General features: G+C 40.7%; 1 protein-coding gene across 7 annotated transcripts in view; it reads left to right on the forward strand.

Annotated features, from left to right (window-relative positions):
* Positions 1-27,379, forward strand: part of RAD52 (RAD52 homolog, DNA repair protein) — a 116,988-nt gene that overhangs the window by 71,543 nt on the left and 18,066 nt on the right. For 2 of the 7 annotated variants that reach the window (XM_038576377.1, XM_038576376.1), the window contains 4 exons: positions 23,844-23,945; positions 25,043-25,144; positions 25,776-25,869; positions 26,049-26,116. In XM_038576377.1, the coding sequence (XP_038432305.1) occupies positions 23,862-23,945; positions 25,043-25,144; positions 25,776-25,869; positions 26,049-26,116 (348 nt within the window). In that variant the 5' untranslated portion in view covers positions 23,844-23,861. Of the gene's footprint in view, positions 1-9,354; positions 9,506-10,058; positions 10,094-16,274; positions 16,438-23,843; positions 23,946-25,042; positions 25,145-25,775; positions 25,870-26,048; positions 26,117-27,379 lie in introns of those variants that run through there. The other 5 variants (XM_038576373.1, XM_038576378.1, XM_038576374.1 and 2 more) reach the window with 5 other exon arrangements.

Genomic DNA, 27,379 nt, shown 5'->3' on the forward strand with positions numbered 1-27,379 from the left:
CCACTACATTTTCTCTGTTGGTTGTATCTACAATTTCATTCTTTTTAAAAAGCATACTTTCTCGAAGATTTTGAAAAATATTAAGTGGGCTGATCCTTAAGCTGATTTCAAGTAGTGCTGAATAGAAGAATGGAAGAATAGGTAAGAGTAGAGGTAGAGACCTATACAGGCAAGAGGAAGAAAAAGAAAAACAAAACCCAAATTACTGAAATTACTTTAGAAAAAGCAATTTCTAAAAATTCAACAAACTTTCAAATAATATCCCTAAGATATCATTAGATATAATGTCTATCTTTCTATAGCCTAAGTTCTGATATTTGTTCAGGCAGATACTAAATCTCAGTTCACACGCTGCTCCCTCTATGAAGTCTTCCTGCTGACTCTTTAGAAGTAGCATCTTCATTCACTTCAAATTCCATTATCTGAACTTCTTATCATATAACATTTTAAAACTGTGTTGTAAAAAAAAAAAATTAAAACTGTGTTGTAGTTATTTCTGTATATGTCTTATTTCTCTACTATATTGTTAAGTTCTTAAGAGTAGGTACTGTCTTTCATTCTCTTTGTATTTTTTGTAGTTCCTTGCATGGTATTTTGCACATAATAAATGCTCAATAAATACGTGTTGCATGAATGCAATACAACCAGTCCCCTCATTATTTGGGAAAATAAAATGAAAATATTGTCATATGATAGAGGCATTCAACTTGTTCTTTGTGGTCTCAAAGGGTGAATCAAGAAGGGCAGAAGTTTGATACTGATGCATTTTCTTTTTTAAGATTTTATTTATTTATTCATGAGAGACACAGAGAGAGGCAGAGACATAGGCAGAGGGAGAAGAAGGCTCCCTGCAGGGAGCTCGATGAGAGACTTGATCCCAGGACCCTAGAGTCATGCCCTGAGCTGAAGGCAGATGCTCAGCCACTGAGCCACCCAGATGCCTCTCACTTCATTTTTTAAAAAAGATTTATTTATTTATTTTAGAGAGAGAGATCATGAGCCAGAGCAGGGACAGAGGGAAACGGAGAGAATCTCAAGCAGACTCCCCGCTAAGCAGAGAGCCCAACCTGGGGCTTGATCCCATGACCCTGATATCTCCACCAGGGCTGAAACCAAGAGCCATAGGCCCAACTGACTGAGCCACCAAGGCACCCCTAGACTTGTTTCATTTTAAACACTTACTGATACTTCAGTGATAGGAAGAGAGCAGTACATCTCCAAACTTCCTTGCCTGCCACTGCCTCAAGTCCAGCTAAAATAGCTTCTTCCAGGGAGTAGATTAACAGGGAAAAGATGTTTTGCACTGAGGCAGGGTAGTTCTGATCCTAACTGGTGCTACCTCAGAACCATTTGTTTGGATATTCAGCCCAAGGTGGACTTTGTGGAATGAAAAACATTGAAAGAATGCAGGATGGAGATTTCCATATAATATCTGATAGTTTGAGTTCTAAAGCTTCTTATTTCCTTGTTAAGAAACAGGTAGTAGAATGTATGGGAAATGAAGAACTAAGTGGGTATACTCTACAGCTGAGCCCCACACCCATGTATTAAGTCTCTCCCAGGATTGTCAGCTGCTGCTTTTCTTTCTTTCTTTCTTAAAAGATTTTATTTATTTATTCATGAGAGACACACGGAGAGAGAGGCAGAGACACAGGCGGACGGGGAAGCAGGTCCCATGCAGGGAGCCCAACGCAGGACTCGATCCTGGGTCTCCAGGATCAGGCGCTGAGCCAAAGGCAGCGCTAAACCGCTGAGCCACCTGGGCTGCCCGGCTGCTGCTTTTCAACACACAATAGTTAGCCACTCATCTACTAAAGTTTCACTGGTGTTATTCCAGGGATCAGGTTTACTTCTGCCATCACCTTAGTAGGGTCAAGCAATGGGGGAAGGAACTGAGGGGCTAGGAGGATCCGTAAGCTCGGGAAAATATGCTAGATTGCTGTTCTGTCTTCTCCACATCCCCTCTTTCTGGCCCTAGAAACATAAAGATTCAGTTTTCCTTACGATGGGGTGACAACTCAGGAAGGAAAGATTATTTTTCATATGTCTGGTTTAAGTGTTGCTTGGAGGCAGTTACAGAATCCATCAGCAGTAGTGGAAGAGAGTAGAATGCACAACTCACAGGAGAGTCTCTAAGGTTGTGGAGTAATGTCCTTGTTATGAGGTATGACTCAACCCGTCTCTACCCCAAAGAATTATGCTCGGGGGAGAGGATAAAAATAAAAAAAGAATTATGCTCAGGATAAAGCAGAATTTTAAAATCATGGAACATGTTAGAAGGAGCGTGTTCGAGGAACTCCAGGTATTTTAATTAATTAATTTAAAGTAGGTTCTGTGTCCAATGTGGGGGTTAAACTTATGACTCTGAGATCAACAGTCTTTTTTTTTTTAAGATTTTATTTATTTATTCATGAGAGACACACACACACACACAGAGAGAGAAAGAGAGAGAGAGAGGCAGAGACACAGGCAGAGGGAGAAGCAGGCTCCATGCAGGGACTCCATCCCAGGCCTCCAGGATCCCACCCTGGGCTGAAGGCAGTATTAAACCACTGAGCCACCAGGGCTGCCCACATCAGACGTATTAATATGAATAATTTGATTGTTGTGAGGCAACTTGAGGAAGTATCAGAATGTCAATCTGCTCTGCAGTGGTGCAGGTGGGGGTGAAGGAATATACCAAGAAAAACAAAGAGAATTCAGCGGCCATTTAAGCAATATATTTTTTCTCTTTGTTGGGGATAGGGGAAACAGAAATGTGTAAGTTTATATATATATAAAAAAAAAGATAAAATCACCTCTTGTCCTATTGACCAGAAAAATCTGTTGTTTCCTTTTAGTCTTTTTTTAAAAACAAATACAGGGCCCCTGGGTGCCTCAGTGATTGAGCATCTGCCTTTGGCTCAGGGCATGATCCCAGGGTCCTGGGACCAAGGGTCCTGGGGTCGAGTTCCACATCGGGCTCCCCCAGGGAGCTGGCTTCTCTCTCTGTCTATGTCTCTGTGTCTCTCATGAATAAATTTTTAAAAATAAAAATTAAGAAATGAATACATATACAACATATATGATCCAAAATTAGTATCATATTGCATTTACAGTATTTTATTTATTCAGAAATAGTTGCAAACTCAAAAAAGTTACAAAAATAAAAATAGCATACAAAAATACCTGTCTACCCTTCACTCAGATACAGTTTCTAGTTAACATTTTACTCCATCTGCTTTGTCATTTCTTTGTCATCTGTCCGTATCTATATATGTAGAATGTAAGGATGAGTTACATACATCATGGCTCTCTTACCCCTGAATGCTTCAGTGTGTATTCCCCAAGTCTAAGGATTTTTCTCCTACATAACCACAATTGTCAGCAATATAAACTTATAAATTTACATTAGTTTAAGAATTTTATCCTATCGGGATGCCTGCATAGCTCAGTTGGTTAAGCATTTGCCTTCAGCTCTGGTCATGATCCCAGGATCCTGGGATCTAGCCCCACATTGGGCTCCCTGCTTGGTGGCGAGCCTGGCTTCTCCCTCTCCCACTTCCCCGCTTGTGCTTGCTCTCTCTCTTTCTTTGATAAATAAAATCTTTTAAAAAAGGAATTTTATTTTTATCTACCATCCATATTCCGATGTTATCAAATGAGCCAAAAATGTCCTTTATAGCATTTCCCCTGTCCAGCACAGGATCCAGTATAGGGTCAGGTATTACACTTCGTTGTCAAATCTCTTTAGCCTCCTTTATTCTGGCACCTTTTCATAGCCTTTATCTTTTCTGACATTGACGTTTTGAAGAATGTGGTGCCTCATGCCCCTGCCCCTAACACATACCCTTTTCCTTGTAATTGAATGCTCATTTTATTTGTCTGATGTTGCTTTGCAATTAGATCGAGGTTATGCATTCTTTACAGAACACTTGCACAAGTGATGGTGTGTCTTTCTCAGGATATCACATCTGGAGACAATGTCCTGCTACTCTTCATTGGTAATGTTAATTTGATCACCTGGTCAAATTTTGCCCAGTTGCTCCACTATACCCTTACTGTTTTTCCCCTCCTTTGCAACTTATAAGTTTATGGGGAGATCATTTAGGGTCATGCAAATATTCCACTCCTCATCAAAATTTCCCCTTAGATTTAGCATCCATTGATGATGCTTGCCTGCTTCCATCTTTACTGATGAATGCCAAATGACAATTTTCCAACTCTGGCATTTGACTTTTGCCAGTTAGCCTTTGTCTTTCTGCTATAACAAGAGACCCCTCTTTTATTATTGTGTTTTAACTGGGAAGGACTCATTATTCTCACTTTTTCCACATGTCAAAAAAGTCAGGTTGTCTATTGTCACTATCCCCCCACCCCATCCTGTAGACATTCCATCTGCATTGATGGGCCTCTAATCTGCTGTACAGCTAGCCTTCCTGAGATTTTTACTTCTTACCATCTCAGAAATTTCACAGCCTTTCTTCTGTGTTGGATCCTGTTTCCCTGGTTCCTAAATCCTGTGACTTCCTTTTTCTTAGGTTTTGTTTTGTTTTTGATTTTAGTAGGTTCCACACCCAGCATGGAGACCAATGCAGGGCTTGAACTCATGTCCCAGAGATCAAGACCTGACCTGAGACCAAGAGTTGGAACCTCAACTGCCTGAGCCACCCAGGCACCCCCTTCTTCCTTAGTTTGTTTCACATTTTGATACATTTCTCTCACCTTCTGAGAAAATGTGGGCGATATAATTTTTTTTTTCTGAGGACATATTTGTCCACCCACTTTCACTCTCACTTTATTGATAGTTTAGGTATTGAATTCTAGGTTGGAAATTGTTTTCCCTCAGAGTTTTGAAGGCATTGCTTTCGTGTCTTTTAGCTTCTATTGCTGTGCTGGGGAAGCCCAAGGCCATCCTGATTCCTGATACCTTTGATGTAACTGGATACTCTGTATGTAATGATACTTTTTAGGTATTCATTTTGGATGTTTTCATTTAAGATATTTCCACCACCTCTTATGATCTAAAATTTCTCAGCATAGCTTCTTTTAAATTAATCATACCAAGCTGTAGTATGGGTCCCTTCAATATGAAGATTTTTATCTTTCAGTTCTTAAAAGTTATTTGTGTGTTTTTTCTTTGTTAATTTCTTCCTAGTGTTTTGCTATTCTCTTTTTCCAGAATAGTTATTTGTCAGATATTGGACTTCCTTGACTGATATATTAATTTTCTTATTATTTCTCTTTTGTTATCCACCATTTTGATCAACTCTCTGGGAGAGTTTCTTGGCTTTATCTTCCAAACCTATTACTGAGATGTTTGTTAGATATGTTAGATATCATATTTTTAATTTCTAAGAGCTTTTTAAAAATGTATTTTTCTTTTTATTAGAACATATTATTCATGAATAGAATACGATATCTTGTTGCCTGAGAATATTATTTATGTTTTCTTTGAAAAAATGTTTTCCTGTCTGCCTTGTCTCCTGGGTTACTTTTTTATTTGTTTTCATAGCTTTGATGTCAAAGATATGCCTTGGATCCTTTACTGCCCTTTAAGAATGAACTATTAAGGGCAGCCCCGGTGGTGCAGCGGTTTAGCGCTGCCTGCGGCCTGGAGTGTGATCCTGGGGACCCGGGATGGAGTCCCACGTCGGGCTTCCTGCATGGAGCCTGCTTCTCCTTCTGCCTGTGTCTCTGCCTCTCTCTTCGCTCTCTCTGAATGAATGAATGAATAAAATCCTTAAAAAAAATTGAACTATTAATTAGTTATTGGGGACTTAAAAAAAGATTTTATTTATTTATTTGAGAGAGTGTATGGGCATGAGCAGGGGGGAGGAGTAGAGGGAGAGGGAGAGACAGACTCCTGGCTGAGCAGGGAGTCCAACACAGGGCTGTATCCCAGGACCCTGAGATCATAATCTGAGCCAAGGGCAGATACTTAACTGACTCAGTCACCCACGTGCCCCTCATTGGAGACTTATGAGGGTATGGAAGCTCTTGATTTACTTCATTCTAGGCAAGCTTTTAAAACTTACTCTAAAAAATAAACAAACAAACAAACAAAAAAACCCCAAAAAACGTACTCTAATTTAAAAATGTTTGTGTTAAAATACATATAATATAAAATTTGCCAGCTTAACCATTTTTAAGTGTACAGCTCAGTAGTATTAAGTACATTGACATTGGCTGTTGTGCAGCCAATCTCCAGAACTCTTTTCCTCTTGCACAACTGAAACTCGAGGTGCAGCAAATAACAACTCTCTATTTCCCCTTCCTTTAGGCCCTGGTAACACTCTTCTACTCTTGGTCTTTATGAATTTGACTACTTTAAGTATCTCCTATAAGCAGAATTGTACAGTATTTGTCTTTCTGTGATGGCCTTACTTCACTTGGCCTAATGTTCTTAAATTTTATCCACATTGTACCAGGTGTCAGAATTTACTTCCTTCTTCCCTTTTTTTTTTTTTTTGAAAGATTTTATTTAATTATTTATGAAAGACTCAGAGCGAGAGGTAGAGATATAGGGAGAGGGAGAAGCAGGCTCCTTGTGGGAAGCCTGATGAGGAACTCCCTCAGGACCCTGGGATCATGCCCTAAGCCAAAGGCAGATGCTCAACCACTGAGCCACCTAGGCCTCTCCACTATTAGCCATCCTAATAGACGTAGGCAAGCTGTTTTATTTAGATAGTTTTGGACTCTGCTTCTTCCACAGAAAATGATCTTGAACATTTTTGCATGTCAGTGGACATTTCTCTAAACATGATTTTTTAATGGCGGTATTATTGAACAGATCCCATAATGTGGTATTTTATTTTGTTTCCAGTAATTTTTAGGGTATCTTTGTATACATCTTTGTATACAGGGATGTATCTTTGTATACATCCCTGATATTTTCTTTAGTTGACAAGGTCCTGGAGGTTGAATTTCTGGGTCAGAGTGTATATATATATATATATATATATATATATATATATATATATTTGTTTTTTTAAGATTTTTATTTTATTTATTCATGAGATACACAGAGAGAGAGGGAGAGAGAGAGGCAGAGACACAGGCAGAGGGAGAAGCAGGCTCCACTCAGGGAGCCCAACGTGGGACTCGATCCCGGGTTTCCAGGATCACACCCCGGGCTGCAGGCAGTGGAGCCTGCTTCTCCCTCTGTGTCTGTGTCTCTGTCTCTCTCTCTGGGTCTCTCATGAATAAATAAATAAAATCTTTAAAAAATGTAAATCATGTGATAGTTTATGAAATACTTTAATTTCCTAATTTAAAATGGAAATGAGTGAAATTATATACTTATTTTTATTATTTTTAAAAGATTTTATTTATTTATTCATGAGAGAGAGAGAGAGAGAGGCAGAGACACAGGCAGAGGGAGAAGCAGGCTCCATGCAGGCAGCCAGATGTGGGACTGGATTCCATGACTCCAGGATCACGCCTTGGGCAGAAGGCAGGTGCTAAACCACTGACCCACCCAGGGATCCCTATATACTTACTTTAATATTCATGATTTCTAAATTTTTACTAAAGTTAAACTTTTTCTCATATTTATTGTATTCACCCTTTTGTGAAATATCTACTCATTTCATTTGCCTGTTATTCTTGAGATGTTAGAACTTTATATATATGAGTTCTTTTAAAAAATATTTTATTTATTTATTTGAGAGAGAGAGAGAGAGAAAAAGTGTGAACACAGGAGGGGGAGCAGCAGAGGGAGAAGGAGAAACAGTACTCCACCCCAGGAGGGAGCCAAAAGCAGGGTTTGATATCAGGACCCTGGGATCATGATCTGACCAGAAGGCAGACACTTAACCAACCGAGCCACCCCTATATAATGTTTTTTACCATTCATGATATTCCCCTTTTTTCTTGTTTACTTCTAAAGTTTATTTTATTTTCAGGAGGCTTGAGTGCTCAGTGGTTGAGCCTTTCGCTCAGGGTGTGAGGCTCAGGGTGTGATTCGGAGATTCTGGATGAGTCTTGCAGCTGGTTAGCAGCGCGGAGCCCACTTCTCCCTCTGCCTGTGTCTCTGCCTCTAGGTCTCTCATGAATAAATGAATAAAATCTTTTTAAAAAGTTTATTTTATTTTCAACTTCCAGAAGTTTAAAAAGTTTTATGTACCCTGTTACATTTGTCCCTCTTTTACAATTTATGTCCCATTTTTATACTGAGAAAGTCCTTCTCCATTCTGAGGTTGGGTACTCATCTGTGTATTTTTTGCTTTGTTTTATGTGTATCCCTGTGTTTTACATTTCACTCTTGAAGTCCATTGTAATTTTAGTATGTATTTTGATAGGAATCTAACTCGAATGGTTAACTAATGGTCCCAGCATCATTTAAAAAGTAAACCATTCCTTTATTGTTTGATTTGAAAAGGAGCCTTTACCAAATAAATTGTTCATGCATAGGGTCTGATTCTCAGCTTCCCACGGGGTTCCCGGGAAGAGTGAGTAGTCTTCCAGGAAATGACTTGCTCTGGAGCATTACTGCTCAGATAGTAAGCTGTCTGGTTAAAAGGATGTCTTGGAACAATGAATTTGAGAAAGAGAATGATTTTGTTGAAGTTCTTAAAGCACTTAAGACAGGGTTGTGAACGACTACACATTTTAATCTTCTTTTTGATCACTAATAGGACGCTAATACTGCTAATAGGATGTGCAGTCATCTCCCAGTTGCAAGTCACCGTTCCAAGGGCCATTCTTTTTTTTTTTTTTTAATTTTTATTTATGATAGTCACACACACACAGAGAGAGAGAGAGAGAGAGAGAGAGAGAAGGCAGAGGGAGAAGCAGGCTCCATGCCGGGAGCCCGACGTGGGATTGGATCCCGGGTCTCCAAGGGCCATTCTAAGGAACGCCCTTCCTCCAGGTCGCCACACTCACTTCCCTGGGGTCCAGCTGATCCAAGAGGCCATCAGCTGACGGGCGGGTGCGTGCGGCCACGGCGGGGCCGGAGGGGAAGAACGTCCCTCTGCCTCGGTTCGCAGTGCCTGTCTGGGGTGGGATCTAGGAAGGACTCGGATGACTGTTCTCAAGACTTACATGGATGGTTTCTGGGAAGTTCCTACCCGGCCCCAACGCCGCATTCCATCTGGGGATTGGGCTTACTAGGCCTTTCAGGAATGCGCCAGAATGCCCCGCCTGAGCTCGCCCAGCCCGCCGGGGGGCAGCAGAGACCTGAGCGGCCGCAGAGCCAGAAGGAGCGCCGGGGAAGACGGAGCCAGGGAGTGACGCGGCAAGACTGGCCTTGGCGGATCCAAGGCCCCGCCGCACTGCCAGCTTGCTTTACGGCTTTCGGCGATTTGCTTTGCGGCGGCCCTTCTCCCTTTCCGACTTGATTTTCGGCTCCTCCTCCTGTACTTCCCGCCGGTCCCTGGCCCGCTCTGGGTTATGACCTTCTTCCCAGGGTTCTCTTCCCCTTCCTTCCCAGGCTCCCCTGCGCGGCTCTATCTAAACTCCCTTCCCCAAGTGCTTAGTGTAGACCGAGCTCCCTGCGTGCACCGCGCGCTGCCCGAGGCGCGTAAGTGGGGAGGGAGGCCCAGGGGGGTGGTTCCAGGCGGGGCTGCGGGGCGCGGGCCGCGCCTTCCGAGTGGCTCGCTGGCGGCGGGAGTTGGGCTCGTCGTGTGGGCCCCCGCACAGTGACCCTGAGTCCGGGGCGTAGCGGTTCGGGATCAGGGCCTCCCGAGGATTTGGTAGGGGGGACGGGTGCAGGAGACCTGGACCCCACGCGGAGCCCCGGGTCGGTGCGCAGGTGCGCGGTGCTCGAGCGGCGGTCCTGGCGCTCCTGGCGCTCCTAGCGCTCCTGGCGCTCCGGCCGCTCCGGCCGCTCCGGCGTCAGGCCTCCAGGGCGCCGTCTGCGCGGGGCCGAGGGGGCTCGGGTGTGTGTCTGCAGCCAGGCGGGGTCAGGCGGAAAGGCCGTGGTTGGGGAGCAGTTACCCGTTTCAAAGGAAGTAGACATTCACGTGTAGCCGCGTATTTAGCCTTCATAGGGGTGTTTGTTTTCAATCGAGATACAATTCATGTACGATTACATTCGTCCATTGAAGAGTTGGGTGGTTTTCGTATATTCACAGGGTTGTGCAGCCATCGTCGTTATCGAGTCCCATAGGTTTGTATCACCCACAGCTGGTTAGCAGGCACTTCTCGTTTGCCCCTGTCCCCACCCCACTAATTTACTTTTTGTTTCTGAATTCACTAATTCTAGATATTTCACATACGGGGAATCCTTACAGTGTTTGTTTCTATGTGTTGGGCTTATTTCACCGAGCATAACGTTTTCAAGGCTCATGCATGCTGTAGCATTGTCAGTACTTCACTCCTTTTAATGGCAGAATAACAAGCCATGGTAGGGGCATTTGGGTGGTTTCTACTTGTGGCTTCGAAGAGCTTTTAAGATCTGTTCACAGAACTCACAGTCTGAGACACATTTTTTTAATTTTAATTTTTTATTTATTTATGATAGTCACAGAGAGAGAGAGAAAGAGGCAGAGACACAGGCAGAGGGAGAAGCAGGCTCCATGCAGGGAGCCCGACGTGGGACTCGATCCCGGGTCTCCGGGATCGCGCCCTGGGCCACAGGCAGGCGCTAAACCGCTGCGCCACCCAGGGATCCCACATTTTTTTAAAAAAGAGATTTTAATTATTTATTTGAGAGACAAAATGAGCAGGAGGAGGGCAGAGGGAGAGGGAGAAGCAGCAGCAGACTTCCCCAGGTGGAGCAGGCAGCCTGACTCCTGCTCGGATCATGACCTGAGCCCTGGCAGTTGCCCCCCCACCCCCCCAGGCGCATTTTTAAGGGAAATTTCTTATAAGCCAGCATTTAACTCTGAGACTGGCTTAGATATTTTAGTGTCCTCAGGTCTGGTATCTTTTGGGGAAGTTTGTCTTTTTCAAGTCCTCTCCTGGATCATTAATTGTAGTGATAACCGGCAGAGAAATAGTTGTACTGCTGCGTTATGTGTGCCATGACCTGTTTCTCTTGTGATATGAACTGGGTGTAGCTGGAGATAAGTGTATGAAAACGTGGCTGAGAGAGCTGTGGGAGAGGTTTTATTGAAAACAAAACAAAACAAAAACCTGTAGTGTATTGTCATTATTCATGGAATCTGCTTTGAGAATGTACCTATTCACAGATTTCTTTGTAACCCCTAAATCAACACTCATGGTGCTTTTAGGTATATTTAGTGTCACATTTTTCTCATTTTTGTACTTTTTGTTAGTGATCTTGCAGTTTGGAACAGCCTTTCTCTTCTTGAATGGCTGGGTGTGGATTATGGTGTGTAATATGTGCTTTGATGTGTGTCTAAAATGCTAGGGAAACATAGGATTAATTCTATTTAGAGTGTAAGCTCCATAGCACTTCAAAGAGGACATGACATCTGAAGTTTCACAAATGTTACAGCAGCATGTACTTGAAAAGAAAGGAACTCAGTTTGCTGTCCTGCTGTTTTTGATCCTTGCAATCAGATCCATGCCCGCACTGACGTCTCTCAGTTCTGCCCTGTAATATATCCAGAGTCCATTCTTCCTCCACGTGGCCTTGGTATTTCTTTATCATTTTCTCTCTGGACTGTTGTAACAGACTTCTAACTGATCCCTCCATCAATTATTCTCTGTTGACAAAGAGCCTTTTGAGACAGTATAATCTCATCATTCTCAGCTTAAAATTTCCATTGGACTCATACTAAAGTTTCATATTTTTTAAGGTGGACAATATTATTCTTCATAATCATGCCCTGCCTGTGCTTTGTTTTTTCTTTCAATTTTAAAAAAAAAAGATTTATTTATTTATTTATTCATGATAGACACAGAGATTGAGAGAGAGAGGCAGAGACACAGGAGGAGGGAGAAGCAGGCTCCATGCCGGGAGCCCGATGTGGGACTCAGATCCCGGGACTCCAAGATCGTGCCCTGGGCCAAAGGCAGGCGCCAAACCGCTGAGCCACCCAGGGATCCCCTCCTGTGCTGTCTTTAACAAAGATAAAAGAAAGGTCAGATGAAAGAGGAAAATTGCCATATGCAACATGCCTCATTCCCTCTTCTTCCTCCTCCCTTCTTCCACATATAATTAGAAATGCTTTATGTGAAAAGGAAGTGGATAAAAATAAAAACAATTTTGTCAGTCTTGTTTATCTTAATGTCTCTCAAATTCATCCATTTGCTCACAGCCCTGCTCTGGTTCAGGCTCTTTCCCTTTCTATCCCACATTTTTTTTTTTTTTTTTGGTAAGAGAGGGTGGTGGTAGAAAGGGAGAGGGAGAGAGAGAATCTTAAACAGGCTCCATGCCCAGCGCAGAGTCCAATAGGGGGGCTTGATCACAATCCTGAGATCATGGCCTGAGCCAAAATCAAGAGTCGAAGCTTAACCAACTGAACCAGGTTGGTGCCACCTGTTCTACAAATCTTTTCTTGGTCATATGTTTTTTTTCCTCTGAGAAAATACTTAGAAGAATTCTTGGGTCATATGGCAGTTGCATGTTTAATTTCTAAGGAAATTATCAGTTTTATTTACAAATTAAAAAACATAAGGCTTCTAGAAGAAAATATAAAAATATGTTCATGACCTGGGGGTGTGCAGAGATTTCTTTCTTTCTTTCTTTCTTTTTTTTTTTTTTTTTTTTGTGCAGAGATTTCTTAGACAAGATTTAGAAAGCAATACCCACTTAAAATGAGATTACATCAAATTTAAAACTCATCAAAGACAGCTCTCTAAGAAAACAAATAGGCAAGCAAGCACCAACACCTACCTCACAAAGGACTGATCTCCAGGGTGTAAAAAGTGCCATTAGGGTTCAAGGCCTGGGGATAATCCTCTGTGGCCTGCTGTTCTATCCTCTGAACCTATGCTATGGTTCTATGCTGTGCTATCTTCTAGTCATTATTATTTTTTCATGGAGGATAGCATGTGCTTACAACTGAATAGTTTTATCAGTTTGTTTCCAGCCAATGGTGTATGAGAATTCTAGTTGCTTCACGTCCTTGCCAAATTTTGGTGCTGTAGTCTTTATTTTTAGCCATTCTGGAGGGTTTAGAAGGGTATGTCATTACGGTTTTAATTTAAGTTCTTGATTACTAATGAAGTTGAACTTTCCTGTGCTTTTTGACATTTGTGTATCTTCCTTTAAGTGCCTCTTCAGATGTTTGACTACTTAAAATTAGATTGTCTTTATTGAGTTGTAGGAGTTAAATCTTTTTTATATCCTGGGTATCACCTTTGGTGTTGCATATTCATTTTCATAGAGTGCTCTTTAATAAGCAAAGTATTACATATTGATGTAGTCATATTTATCATTTTTTTCTTGTATTACTGCTTTCTGAGTCCTAAGAAATCTTGACCACCTCTAGGATGTGAAGATATAATTCTATATTTTCTTTTAGAAAATTTGTAATTGTAGCTTTTATTTTAGGCCTATGATCCATCTCTAGTTTTTGTGAATTGTGTAAAAAATATTTTGTGGAAAATTTAAAAATTTTTTCTCCATATAGATATCCTGTTATCCAGAATCATCTGTTGAGAATGCCATTGCATTATATTTGTACCTTTGCAATTCACATTGCCATTCAGACGACTGTATAAATGGTGGTTGGTTTCTAGGCTTTTTTTCCTGTTCCACTGATCAATTCTTTTTAATTAAAGATTTATTTATTTATTTGAGAGAGACAGAGAGAGAGCAAGAGTAGAGGGAGGGGCAGAAGGAGATAGAGAGGATCTCCAGCAGACTCCTTTGGTGAGCACAGAGCCCGATGTTGATACCTCATCCCCAAGACCATGACCCAGAGACCACGACCTGAGCTGAAACTGAGAGTCGGTCACCTAACTGATTCAGCCACCCAGGCACCCCACCAATAATAAATTCTTATGTCAGTTTTAGTTACTTCTGTTTTAATTATGATAGCTGTAGAGTAAGTCGGGAAGTCACATAGTGTAGGTCCTTCAACTTGTTTTTCGTGATTGATCTGGACAGTCTAGTTTCTTTGCATTTTCCATATAAATATTAGAATCATTTTATCAATTTCTTTTTTTTATTTTATCAATTTCTATAAAAAGTCTGTTAAGATTATGACTGAGATGACATTTAATCTTTAGATTAATTTGGGAAAAATTAACATCTTAATAGTATTGACTCTTGAAATTTATGAACATGGTACATCTTTTTTACTAGGTCTAATTTCTTTTAGTGCTGTTTGTGGTTTTCAGTGGGGACGTCTTATACTATCTTTTGTTAAATTTGTTTCTAAGTATGCCTTTTTTAACTCTATTGTAAGGTGGAGTCATCATTTTTATCGTTATTTTATATATAATGGGCCATTTTTCTTTGACAGCTTCCCAGATTTTCTCTTTATTTTTGTTTTCAGCAGTTTGCCTATAGTGTGTGTCTGGGTGTGATTGGTTTTCTTTATATTTATCTTGCTTGAGGTTTGTTGACCTTTAATCTGTAAATTTATGCCTATCACCCAATTTAGGAGATTTCAAGTCATTAATTTTTTTTTCTATTTTCTTTAACTTCTTTTGTGCCTTCAGTTGTATTTGTGTTAGCTGTTTTTATATTATTCTACAGGATTCTGAGGCTTTTGCTTATTTTCAGTCTGTCTTTTCCTCTTCGGGTTATATAATTTCTATTGAACTATCTTCAAGTTCACTGACTTTTTATCTTCAATTTTGCATTTTGTGAACAGGATTGATAGATAATTTATGAGTTTCCTAGGTTGAGAATAGTTTCTCTTCTGTAAGTATAGTGAGTATGGTTTCTTTATTAGACGCAAAAAGCCAAAAAAGGGGAAATGGTTCTATATCCTTTGACTTTTAAATTTTCTCTTGTCTTATAGGATCTATACTGCCTTTTTTGTCCTTTACAGCACAGTTTCGAAGGCACCTCTTATTCCTTTTGCCCTCTTTTCCCCAGAAACACTGACTTTTCAAGACTGCCTCCTTGAGTTGTATATATACTTTTTTCCTGGATGGCTCTGACCTGCCAGAACTCTTTGTCAGTATCTTCATACTTAGTGTGAGTATGCTTTTCCTGGGAGCAATTTTAGTTCCATTTTAGGCTCTCTATCCTCCTCTGCTCTCTTTTACATATTTCTCTTCCCTTCTATGTCCCACCTTACTCTCCTTGAAGAGTTAGGATGAACATTTGAGAGCTATCTCCACCAGAAGTTGATGTTTGTTTTTTCTAATTCCAGGCGATTTGAAGCCTGTAGTATTTTCAGTTTTCTAGTTATATTAGTAGTTATGGGGTATTTGTGATTATATTTGTTCCTCTTTTTGATCTACGTTGGATGAATTGGGATATTTAGATTTATGTAACTGCCATAAGTGGCTGTGGAGGAAGTCTTTCCTAACACTTTATTTTGAAACACTTGAAGCCTTCAGAAAAGTTACACAAGGGATGTCTGCATATCCTTCACCAAGATTCATAAATTTGTTACTTTGCTTTATCTTCCTCTCCTCCTCTTTGCATTTACCCACACACATATTTTGTTAGTTGAATGATCTGAGAGTAAGTTGCAGAAAACATGACCGTTCACTTCACTCCATCATGTATCTCCTAGTGACAAGATTGTTCTCTTATATAACTGTGATAGGACCTTAACAACAATGCAATACCATCGAATAATATTCAGTCCATCATTAAAATCCCCCCTTGTTCCCATACTAGCCTTTACAGCTTTTTTTTTCCTGATCTAAAACCCTCTCAAGGACCACACTGTAGTTGTAGTTGTGTGTTGTGTATCTTTAGTCTCTTGATCTAGAAGAGTTCACGAGCCTTTTTGTTTTGCTTTATTTTTTGAGACATTGATACGATTTGAGTCTAACCCTTATAGGTTTCAACTTGTCTGTTTCCTCTTGATCAGAGTCATAATTAAATTCGTAGAAATACTCCCTAAGTGATGTTGTGACCTTTTCAGTATATCCATCAGGAAGCTTATGATGAGAATATTATTGATGACATTATGTTTAATTACCTGATTAAGGTAGCATCTGCTAGATTTCTCCATTGCTAGGGTATTTTTTGCTCTCCCTACATTTTTCTCCAAGCATTAAGTAGCTTATCTGAGAGAAGAGCCCAGGATGTCTTGGTAGAGGTGAGGGAAGTGAGATGGGGAAGAAAAGGCAGTCAACAGAGGGTGCATAGCCAAGCCAGTTAACACTAGTGGGCAACCAAACCTAATTTCACTGGAGAACTCAAGCCAATGTGGGACTCACAGCTCAGTGTTATTTCACAAAGTGGGTAAGAAATCTGGCCACCCCTTGGTGACAAGTACAACTAACTGCTTGATCTCCTTAAGCTGTTTCTCAGGAGCATGTATGAAGTACTATATCCCAGGACAACCCACCCAAAGGAAGAAAGGAGAAGAATTTACCCTTTAAAGCTACTGTGTCTCATTGGTAAAAAGTTTGCCTCATGGTGTATTAACTCCCTCAGACTTCCCGGTTGTGCATGGGCTTCAGGTGGGTCCTACAGGTTCTTATACTTCCAAGGCAAGAGGGAACCCAGGGGTGGGAGCAAGAGGCATCTAGCATGACTAGGAAGTAAGGGACCGGTGGTGGTGCCTCTGTGCATTCACTCAACTCATGCATATTTAGTTGACCTAATAATGGCAGCTGGGGTAGAAAAGTGGTCAAGGGCCTCAGAGACTGACGAGGCCAAGAAGATTTGAGGTGCTGCATAAGATATGCGTGCTAAATTAGGAATTCTACTCTTGTTTAGCAAATATGCTCATACATATATACACATAAAACATACATACATAAACTCAATCTTTTTTTAAAAAAGAGTTATCTGGGGATCCCTGGGTGGCTCAGCGCTTTAGCCCCTGCCTTCGGCCCAGGGCGTGATCCTGGAGTCTCAGGATCGAGTCCCACATTGGGCTCCCTGCATGGAGCCTGCTTCTCCCTCTGCCTGTGTCTCTGCCTCTCTCTGTGTCTCTCATGAATAAATAAATAAAATCTTAAAAAAAAAATAAAAATAAAAAAGAGTACCTGTTGCGGTTGGTGATCCAGCCAAATTTTACTTCCATATTTTTTGATAAATGTTTAAAGCTTTCTACAGTAAATATATTTTAATTTCATAATGGGAAAATGGTCGTGGACAGTTTTAAAAGGAAGATAGCTGTTTTTCAAAGTAGTAACTGGCAAAAAAAAAAAATGATTCCATGTTTTACTTTTTATAGGGCAGAGATGAAGTTATCCTTTTCTGTGATGAAAGGTTGACTCTTCTAAGATATTGTTTAGAAAAGTAGAAAGTTGCTTTTTAAGTGTGAGGAATATAACTCTTGCCTTATAAAATGAGTTTTTAAATAATTAAAAAATAAACTTAGTATCCTACGCTATGTATTTCATTCATCCATCCATCCATTCATTCATTTAATCACTCACCACTTTCCTCCCTGACCCATTACTATGAGCCAGGTACCATGCTACTCACTGGGTGCCAAGAAGAATCAAGAATCTCCTGTCTTCTAGGGGGTTACATTGGAGTGGGGAACATGGATATAAAAGAGACAGCACTCACCAAATGCTTTCTTACATTTTCTAACCTCCATTGCAATTAAGCTGGGGCCTTGTGACAAGTTCTGTCCCGTGAACTGTGACCAGAAGTGATGCATATCACTTCTGGCCTAAGGCAGCTATGAACTGGTGTGACTTTTCCAACTTTCTCCCCACTGTAGTGGTGACCTTGGAGGTCACATATCTTAGATGTACAGCCACAGGATGGGCAGAGCCACCAGACTGCATTAGATCTTGCATGAAAGATGTAAACCTTTATTGTATTATTTTTCCTCTTTTTTTTATTGTTGCAAAATATACATACTTAAATTTCAACCACTTCAACTATTTTTTTTTAAGATTTTATTTATTTGACAGAGAGAGAGAGAGAACACAATCAGGGTAAGTAACAGGAGAAGGAGAAGCAGGATCCCCACCAAGCAGGAAGCCTGACGTGGGGCTCCATCCCAGGACCTGGGATCATGATCTGACCTGAAGGCAGACAATGCTTTACTGATTCAGCCACCCAGGTGCCCCAACTTCAACCATTTTTAAGTGTACAACTCAGTAGTATTAGGTATATTCCCAATGTATACCCCTTTATTTTAACAAATAAGTGGACAAGTGCTCATTTGAGACTTTGTAAATATCCTCCACAACTTTCTAGTATCCATTGGTGATTTTTACTGGATACTGTTATCACATCATTTTCTTTTAATTTATTTATTCGTGAGAGATGAGAGAGAGGCAGAGACATAGGCAGAGGGAGAAGCAGGCCTCCTGAGCCATCCAAGTGTCCCACATCATTTTTTTTTTTTTAAGATTTTATTTATTTATTTATGAGAGACACAGAGAGAGGCAGAGACATAGGCAGAGGGAGAAGCAGGCTCTCCTGCAGGGAGCCTGATGGGAGAGTCCATCCCAGGACCCCAGGATCATGACCTGAGCCAAAGGCAGCTGCTCAGCCATTGAACCACCCAGGTGTCCCTCACATCATTATTTATTTATTTATTTGTTTGTTTGTTTGTCTGTTTATTTATTTAAAAAATTTTTTTTAAAGATTTATTTATTTATTCATGAGAGACACAGACTGAGAGAGAGGCAGAGACACAGGCAGAGGGAGAAACAGGTTCCTCCCAGGGAGCCCAAGGTGGGACCCGATCCCAGATCCTGGGATCACGACCTGAACCGAAGGCAGCCGCCCAACCGCTGAGCCACCCAGGCATCCCATCATTTTAATATGATAAATTTATGAGGTTGATTTTACTAATATTCCCCCTTTAGAGATGAGGAAATTGGAGTGCAGAAAGTTTAAGTAATTGCCCAATTTATTTTATTTTATTATTATTTTTTAATTTAATTTTATTTATTTATGATAGTCACAGAGAGAGAGAGAGGGAGAGGCAGAGACACAGGCAGAGGGAGAAGCAGGCTCCGTGCACCGGGAGCCCGACGTGGGATTCGATCCCCGGTCTCCAGGATCGCGCCCTGGGCCAAAGGCAGGAGCCAAACAGCTGCGCCACCCAGTGATCCCAATTGCCCAATTTAAATACCTGGTTGGGTGGAGCTGGATATTGATCAGCATTTTGACTGTAATATTCAAAGCATGCTTTATAGCAGTGATTGGCACACTATGGCTTGTGGACCGAATCTGCCACCTCTTTTTGTAATAAAATTTTATTGGGATACAACCATGTCCATTTGTTTATGTATTATCTATGGTTGCTTTCACATTAAAATGCCAGGGTTGTATAGTTGTGACAGAGACCATGTAGCCTGCAAAACCTAAAATATTTACCATCTGGCACTTGACAGAAAAAGTTGCTGACCTCTGCTTTATGTAGTAGGTCTTTCTTTAAATTTTTTATTTTAATTTTTATTAAAATAATACATGCACATATTTGGAGAATGAAATAGTGCTAAAAGTTTTATTTGGAAAAAGTAGATGCCTGCTACATTGTTCTCCACCCCAGTCCCACCCCTTGGAGACAGATCTGCTGTATTCTTTTTTTTTTAAAGTAGGCTTCACACCCAGTGTGGATCTCATTTTGGGGCTCAAACTCAGGACCCTGAGATCAAGACCTGAGTTGAGATCAAGAGTTGGACACCTAACCGACTGAGCCAACCAGGCACCCCTGCTTCATTCTTTTAAGTGTTTTTTTTTTGGCATTTATAGTTGCATTTTTTTTTTTTTTAAGATTTTTATTTATTCATGAGAGACACACAGAGGCAGAGGCAGAGACAGGCAGGCTCCCCACAGGGAGCCTGATGTGGGACTAGATTCCGGTACCTCAGGATCACAACCTGAACCAAAGGCAGATGCTTAACCACTGAGCCACCCAGGTGCCCTATAGTTGCATTCTAAATACCATCCTTATTCCACTATATCTTTTTGTAACAATTTTAAGTTTGTTTTGTTTTTTAGGTAATCTCTGTGCTTAATGTAGGGCTTGATCTCACAACCCTAGATCAAGAGTTGAGTGCTCTATCAGCTGAGTCAGGCAGGCACACAACCTGTTTTAACAGATTTTGTGTGTGTGTGTGTGTGTGTGTTCCAGTTTTTCCACATCTTCACTAATGTTGGTTATCCACTGTCTTTTATTGTAGCCATCCCTGTGTGTGTGAAGTGTTTTGTACTTTTTAAAAGTTTTTATTTAAATTCCAGTTAACATACAGTGTAATATATATTTTTTAAGATTATTTATTTATTCATAGAAACACAGAGAGAGAGAGGCAGAGACACAGGCAGAGGGAGAAGCAGGCACCATGCAGAGAGCCTGATGTGGGACTCGATCCAGGGTCTCCAGGATCACGCCCTGGGCTGCAGGCGGCACTAAACCGCTGCGCCACCGGGGCTGCCCCATACAGTGTAATATTAGTTTCAAGTGTGTAATATAGTGATTCTGTTTTAACAATTTAATTTTTTATTTTATTTTTTTAAAGTTTATTTATTTATTTAAATAATCTCTACCCCTAGCATGGGGCTTGAACTCATGACCTCAAGATCAAGAGTCACATGCTCTTCAGACTGAGCCATCCAGGCATCCCCATTATAACAATTTTAGACACTAATTATTGACTATCCTAGTTTAGGCCACTCTTCTACTTATTTGGTGCCAGATTAGAATAATTTATCATTCTTAGCTGAAATACAATGTTTTATGATCATTTTTTTTTGTTTTATGATCATTTAAATAGTTTTTTGCATTTTCATCATATTTTAGAAAATTGAGACACCCTTAGCAATAGCTAACCTTTTAGTACTTCATGTGTGCATTCTTTTTTTTTTTTTAAGATTTTGTTCATTCATGAGAGACAGAGAGAAAGGCAGAGACATAGGCAGAGGGAGAAGCAGCCTCCCCTCAGGGATCCCAATGTGGGACTTGATCCCTGAACTCCAGGATCACGCCCTGAGCAAAAGCAGAGCTTATCTGCTGAGCCATCTAGGCATCCCCATGTTGCACAATTCTAATGCAGTTTCATGCAATATCATGTTAATCTTGATAGAACCCCTAGGAAATGTAGGTATTATGTCCATTTTCTAGATGAGAGAACATCATTTGGTAGAGGTTATGTGATTTTTCCCGTGGTCAAGCACCTAGTGAATGATAGAGCCAGAAACTGACATTTAGAACTTGAGCCCCTAAATGCTGTATTGTAATGACACATGGAGCGTCCTGCCACTTGACATTCCCAGGTCTGTAGTTTTACTGTCTGCAAATAACCTGAAGACTACAGCTTGGAAGTTTGCTGAGGCACAGCTTTCTTTTTCCCCCAGAACTGTTTTATCTTTATTTTGCACACGCCCACAGCCAGTTAGTTTGCACACACCCACTGAGTAATTTCATTTTACAAAAGGGGCAGAAGTTGGGTGATATCAAGAAGAGTGACATGGGATCCCTGGGTGGCGCAGCGGTTTAGCGCCTGCCTTTGGCCCAGGGCGTGATCCTGGAGACCCGGGATCGAATCCCACGTCGGGCTCCTGGTGCATGGAGACTGCTTCTCCCTCTGCCTATGTCTCTGCCTCTCTCTCTCTCTCTCTGTGACTATCATAAATAAATAAAAAAAATTTATAAAAAAAAGAAGAGTGACATGTAGAAAAGAACAGGAAGGCAAACGTGGGAAGCAAATAATTTTTAATTTTTTTAAAACACAGCAAAGAATCATGCAGTGTTGCCAATAGTGGACGCAGGTATGCACATTTGTTTGCAACCGGTCCTGTGAAAGCAGCACCTTTCATTTCACCTTTTCTGTTTACCATGACCCCTGCGTTATCTTCAAAACAGAGAAACACACCAGCTTTTCTCCTGTAGGACTTTTGTTGTCCAGTTATCACTGCTGGATGTACCTTTCCTTTCCTTTTCTTTTTTTTCTTTTCTTTCTTTTCTCTTTCTTTCACACAGAGAGAGAGAGACAGAGACACAGGCAGAGGGAGAAGCAGGCTCCATGCAGGGAGCCTGAAGGGGGACTCGATCCCGGGTCTCCAGGATCACGCCCTGGGCTGAAGGCAGCACCAAACTGCTGAGCCATACATGGTGCCCCTGTACCTTCTTTCTGAGCTCTGGTTTGTCATCTTCACTGTGGCCATCACCATATCACCCCCACCAGCAGCAGGAAGTCTGTTCAGTCCCTGATCCTCTTTCTTTGAGGAGATGATCTACAGATTTTTGGCTCCTGTGCTGAGCACAATTGATCACGGCTCCTATTGGAAGACCCAGGAAGTCCTAGAATTTTACACTGGAGGACCTACCATGTCCTTGTTTCTGGATCTTGAGTGTTGGAAAGGGACAGAAAGGCTGGGCACAATACTGAATCCATCTGATCTGAGACAGGTGTAGGGGTAGTCAGGTAGTGGGTCAGCCAGTTGCAGGTGCTTCTTCTGAGGGTAATTCTGTTTTCTCATGGACTATATATTTACATAGTCTCAGTATAATACATTGGCTCCCAAACTTGAGTTTGTGTTAGAATCACCTGGTAGGCTTGGGCAACCATTGACTTCTGGAGCTCACCTCTAGTTTCTGAGGTCCACAAGGTCTAGGGTAGGACTTGAGGATTTGCATTTCTGTTTTTTTTTTTTTTTTAAGATTTTATTTATTTATTCATAAGAGACAGGCAGAGAGAGGAGCAATCGTCATGCAAGGAGCCTAATGTGGGACTTGATCCTGGGACTCTGGGATCACACCCTGAGGCAAAGGCAGACACTCAACCACTGAGCCACCCAGGGGTCCTGAGGATTTGCATTTCTAATAAGCTCCCAGGTGATGCTGATGCTGCAAGAGACCTCACTGGTCTAATGCTTTATTCCTGAATGTTAGGGTCACCGTATTGCCTTCTCTTGCTTTTTATTTTTTTTAAAGATTTTATTTATTTATTTGAGAGAGAGACAGCATAAGGGGGAAAGGGAGAAGCAGAGGGAGAGGGAGAAGCAGACTCCTTGCTAAAGGGGAGCCTCTCCAGGGGCTGATGTGGGACTTGATCCCAGGACCTTAGGATCATGACCTGAAGGCAGATGCTAAACCAACTAAGCCACCCAGGTGCCCCTTCTCTTGCTCTTTAATTTTCCTGTCTATGAGTCTTCTACCAGCTAGCTTGTTAGGTCCTGGAAAGCAGATCAGTTATTGTGGCTTTTAGTTTTTTTGTTGTTTATGTATATTTTATTTATTTGAGAGAGAGAGCATGAGTGAGCATGAATTGGGGGGAGGGGTAGAAGGAGAGGGAGAAGCAGACTCTGTATTGAGCAGGGAGCCAGCCAGGGGACTCTATCCTAGCATCCTGAGATCATGACCTGAGCTAAAGACAGACACTTCACTGACTGAGCCACCCAGGTGCCCCTGGCTTATACTTCTTTTATGACCTCACTGAGGCCAAGGTCATGTTGCTCATATGATAGGGAGTAATCAGTTGGTTGGTTACTCTCCCTTGGTGTGTTTTGTAATTTTGACTTTTCCAATTATAAACATTACAGTTATACATTCTGATTATAAAAATCACCTTTACAATTGCCCTTACAATACAATTGCCCTAGCAAAATTTTTATTGTGTATTTAAGAAGGCTATATACCCAGCATGAGGCTTGAACTCATGACCCTGAGATCAGGCTTCCCATGCTCTACTGACTCAGCCAGCCAGGTGCCCCAACTCTAGAAAAATTTTAACAAAGATGGAAGTGGATTCTAAAGGATCTTCAGTGATTGCTAAGCACTGAGGAACTTAGTCTGATTGGGGCAGTGCTTATAAATAAAGCGTTAAGTAAATAAAAAACTTGTAGAATACTGCATATGGATGCTTTAATCTGATTTTAAGTGGAGGTTCTTGTTTTTTACCTTTACCATTCTTTGAGATCTTTTTTAATCTTCTGTTTTTATTAGAGGTTACTCAAAATCAACATGTTTGGGGCTGAGGAAGCAGTTCTTGGAGGCCGTGGCAGCCATCCTTCTGCTGGTGGCAACTCTGTATTATGCTTTGGACAGGTAACTGTGTTTATCATACCTGGAAAGAATGAGGTTAAGTGAAAAGGTAGGAGAATGTAATTTGTAGAGCATTGTCATAGATGTAGAAGCTATTTATTGTCAGTGGTTTTCCTGTTAGGTGCAGTATTTTGTGAGTCTGATGAACTCTCAGGCCATTTTGGAACTTTGACATCAAAAGACAAATAGTACTGGAGATTACATTTAGATTTATATTTTGTTTATTTTTTTGGCTAGATTACATATTCATATGGTATAACACTCAAAATGAAACGTAGACTGTGAATGAAAAATCTCATTTATTTCCCCATCACTCCTGTTCACATTTCACCCAGTTCGTTTTATTGGAGGCATCCAAAGATTCCCATGTCATATTCTTTGTGGAGATAGTCTGTGCTTATCAAAGAGATTCTTGCTTTGTCCACTCAAATTCTGTCTTTACCAGAGATCTGTTGATGTAGATTTATTTCATTTAAATAGGGAAGGAAAAAATTACTAAGGGGACAAAAATCAAAACTAGTAGCAGTATATTTAGCTACATATACAGGGTGGGAAATTGTTGAAGCAGAGAAGAGGTATACAACTTTGGAGAGGACGGTGGGTCTCCCCTACTCCCTCGCAGGCATAAATGTCACACACAGACTCTGAAGCAGGAAGTTTCAGTTTACCAGTTGTGGCTTGAGGAAGTTTTGTAAGGATGGTAGTGACACCTAAGGCGATGCCTGTCTACATGTGGCCCTGTGACCCCTGGGAGTCCCCAAGACCTTTTCTGAGTCCATGAGGTCAAGAAGAGTTCCATAATAATACTAAAGTACTTCTTGCCTTTTCCTTTTCCTTTTCACACGAGTGAAGAATGGGACTTGCCAGGCCATGCGCAGCCTGTTGTGATACTGCTAGGATGGCTGATGGAAGAAGGTGTGCCTTAAAGGTTTCTCAGTTTCAATTCCTAACATTGGTAGTTATAACCCACATAAACAAAAGCTCTTAGGGTCCTCAATACTTTTTGAGAGTGTAAAAGGGTCTGGAGACCAAAAAATTGGAGATTTGCTGATGTAGGAATGGGAGAAATGTCAATTTAATTTTTCCTTTCTGAATTGCAGTATCAGTACACAGCAGAAGAGTACCAGGCCATCCAGAATGCTCTGAGGCAGAGGCTGGGCCCAGAATACATCAGTAGCCGCATGTCTGGAGGAGGCCAGAGGGTAGGAGAATTGATATGCTTGAAAAGTGGGTGCTCCTAATAGCTGGCTACTCAGATGATCTCAACAGCTCCCTCTCTGGGTCCTCATGGATTCAGGTCTCTTGCTCACTGTTGCTAGATGTTCCCTCGTGTCTTTGGGAGAGGATGGGTTCCAGCCAGCATTGTCATTTGAAGTGACCCAAGTCTTGTCTTGAGACTTCCATGCCTGCCTTCTTGGGATTTTTATACCATCTTTTAAAAATGTTTCTTTTGCCTTTTGCTTCTAAATTTAACTTCTGTGTATATTTTTGGTCTTCTGTAATGTATATCAACCTGAGACTTGTACTTTTTTGGAAACTGCTAAGTGAGTGGATATCTTTCCCCTCTGAGTCTAGTCCCTCCCCTGAGACAAACATTAGTTCTAACTGGTTCCTTCTGGAAGATCTTTGAAATAAGTTCACTGAGAATTTCCCTGGAATGTTAAAGGGCAGTTTTGCCAAAAAAACAAAACAAAACAAAAAAACCCAAAAAACAAAACAAAAACAAAAAACTGGTAAGGAATAAATTAAGTGAATTTTGATTCTTATTTAAATATGGCAAGGAATTTTAACAAGCTTTTTTTTTTTTTCTTCCCCTTAACTTTCTTGTTCCAGGTATGTTACATCGAGGGTCACAGGGTAATTAATTTGGCCAATGAAATGTTTGGTTATAATGGCTGGGCACACTCTATCACACAGCAGAATGTGGGTAAGTATATTTCCTGGCAATGGTGACTTCTTCATTTCCCTTACTTTTATACTAATTTCTGATGAGAGTATTTTGTGGGTGAGGATGTAGGGTAGGTATGTTTGGTTGGCAATAGGAAGAATATGGGTGAGGCACAGGGATCAGTATCCTCTTCAACTGGTTCTCTTTCCCACTCCTAGATTTTGTTGACCTTAACAATGGCAAGTTCTACGTGGGAGTCTGTGCATTTGTGAGAGTCCAGTTGAAGGTGAGGGTGATGGAATAGACCTGCTACCTCCAAGGATTGGGTGGGTGGTAAGAGAGAATGAGCAGGTAGAGAATTCTCTGGACTGTAGCACAGCCATGCTAGAGATCTAGGCTCAGAGCTGGGACTCAGCCAGTGTTCCTTAGGATGGTGGTATCCAAAGATTCTTACTCATGTGGCCTCTAAATGAATTCTGAAAAACTCACATTTTCTTTCCCATTTTAAGTTGACACCTGAAAGTTTTCACCATAAGTATAAATGAGATCCTCTGTGTTTCAAAAAGTTTGCGTTACACTGCTTTGCTTTTATGAAAGACCTATACTGGTACCTGTTTTCGCTTAACTGAAAGAAATCCGGAGAGGATTTTCACTTTTACGATAAACGGCATACGCTGGCAGCAAGAGTGGCCCTGCCAGTCCATCCCTGGGAACTCCCCTCAGCATCTCGGCATCAAGCTGCCAGAGCTTTGAACTGTATTTGTGAACAATTTGCTTTATCTGGATTTATTGTTTGCATCTTTAGCAAGATGTGTCCTAAGGTGTCAGAAAAGCATAACAAGTTATTTTCCAGATCTGGGAATGCTCAAAAATTTTTCCATATAAATTAATGGTAATTGCTTCTTTGCTTTACACCATTTTGGCTTAAGAAAGTTTTCATAAGAATGTTCTACTTTCAGATAGTGGGGTAAGCCTGTACTTGCAACGATATGTTTTTAGCATATTGTAGAATTTGACACTCTAAAATAAATGTTACATCTTTCTCTTTCTTTTTTTATTCTAGTATAATGAACATACAGTGCTATATTAGTGTCAGGTGTACAATGTAGTGATTCAACACTTCTGTACATCTCTCATAGCTCCTCAGGATAAGTGTGTTCTTCATCCCTTTTAGTCCATGCATCTTTTTTTGTTACATCATTTTTAAATGAAGCAATGGATTTTAAATATAAATGATTAAATACCGTCATCCACTTAAAACAATACATGAGCAAACTATTCTCTAATCATGAGAAATTTTACATTGTTTCTTCTCAAACCCCTATTTCCCTTATATCTCTCCATTGGCTTTTGTCCATATATACGTGTGCATGTATAAATATCTGTGTGTATATGTATATATAAATAAAATGTATTATTTATAAATAAATATGTTTAGAATATATATATGTTTGGAGTATGTACTATATATGTTATATATATTCAGAACATTTTAATGAAACCTTAACATATTCCTCTGTGTGTGTATATATGTGTATATAAAAGTAAT

Source organism: Canis lupus, chromosome 27 (assembly GCF_011100685.1).
Source record: "Canis lupus familiaris isolate Mischka breed German Shepherd chromosome 27, alternate assembly UU_Cfam_GSD_1.0, whole genome shotgun sequence".
In the NCBI taxonomy this organism is placed as follows: domain Eukaryota; kingdom Metazoa; phylum Chordata; class Mammalia; order Carnivora; family Canidae; genus Canis; species Canis lupus.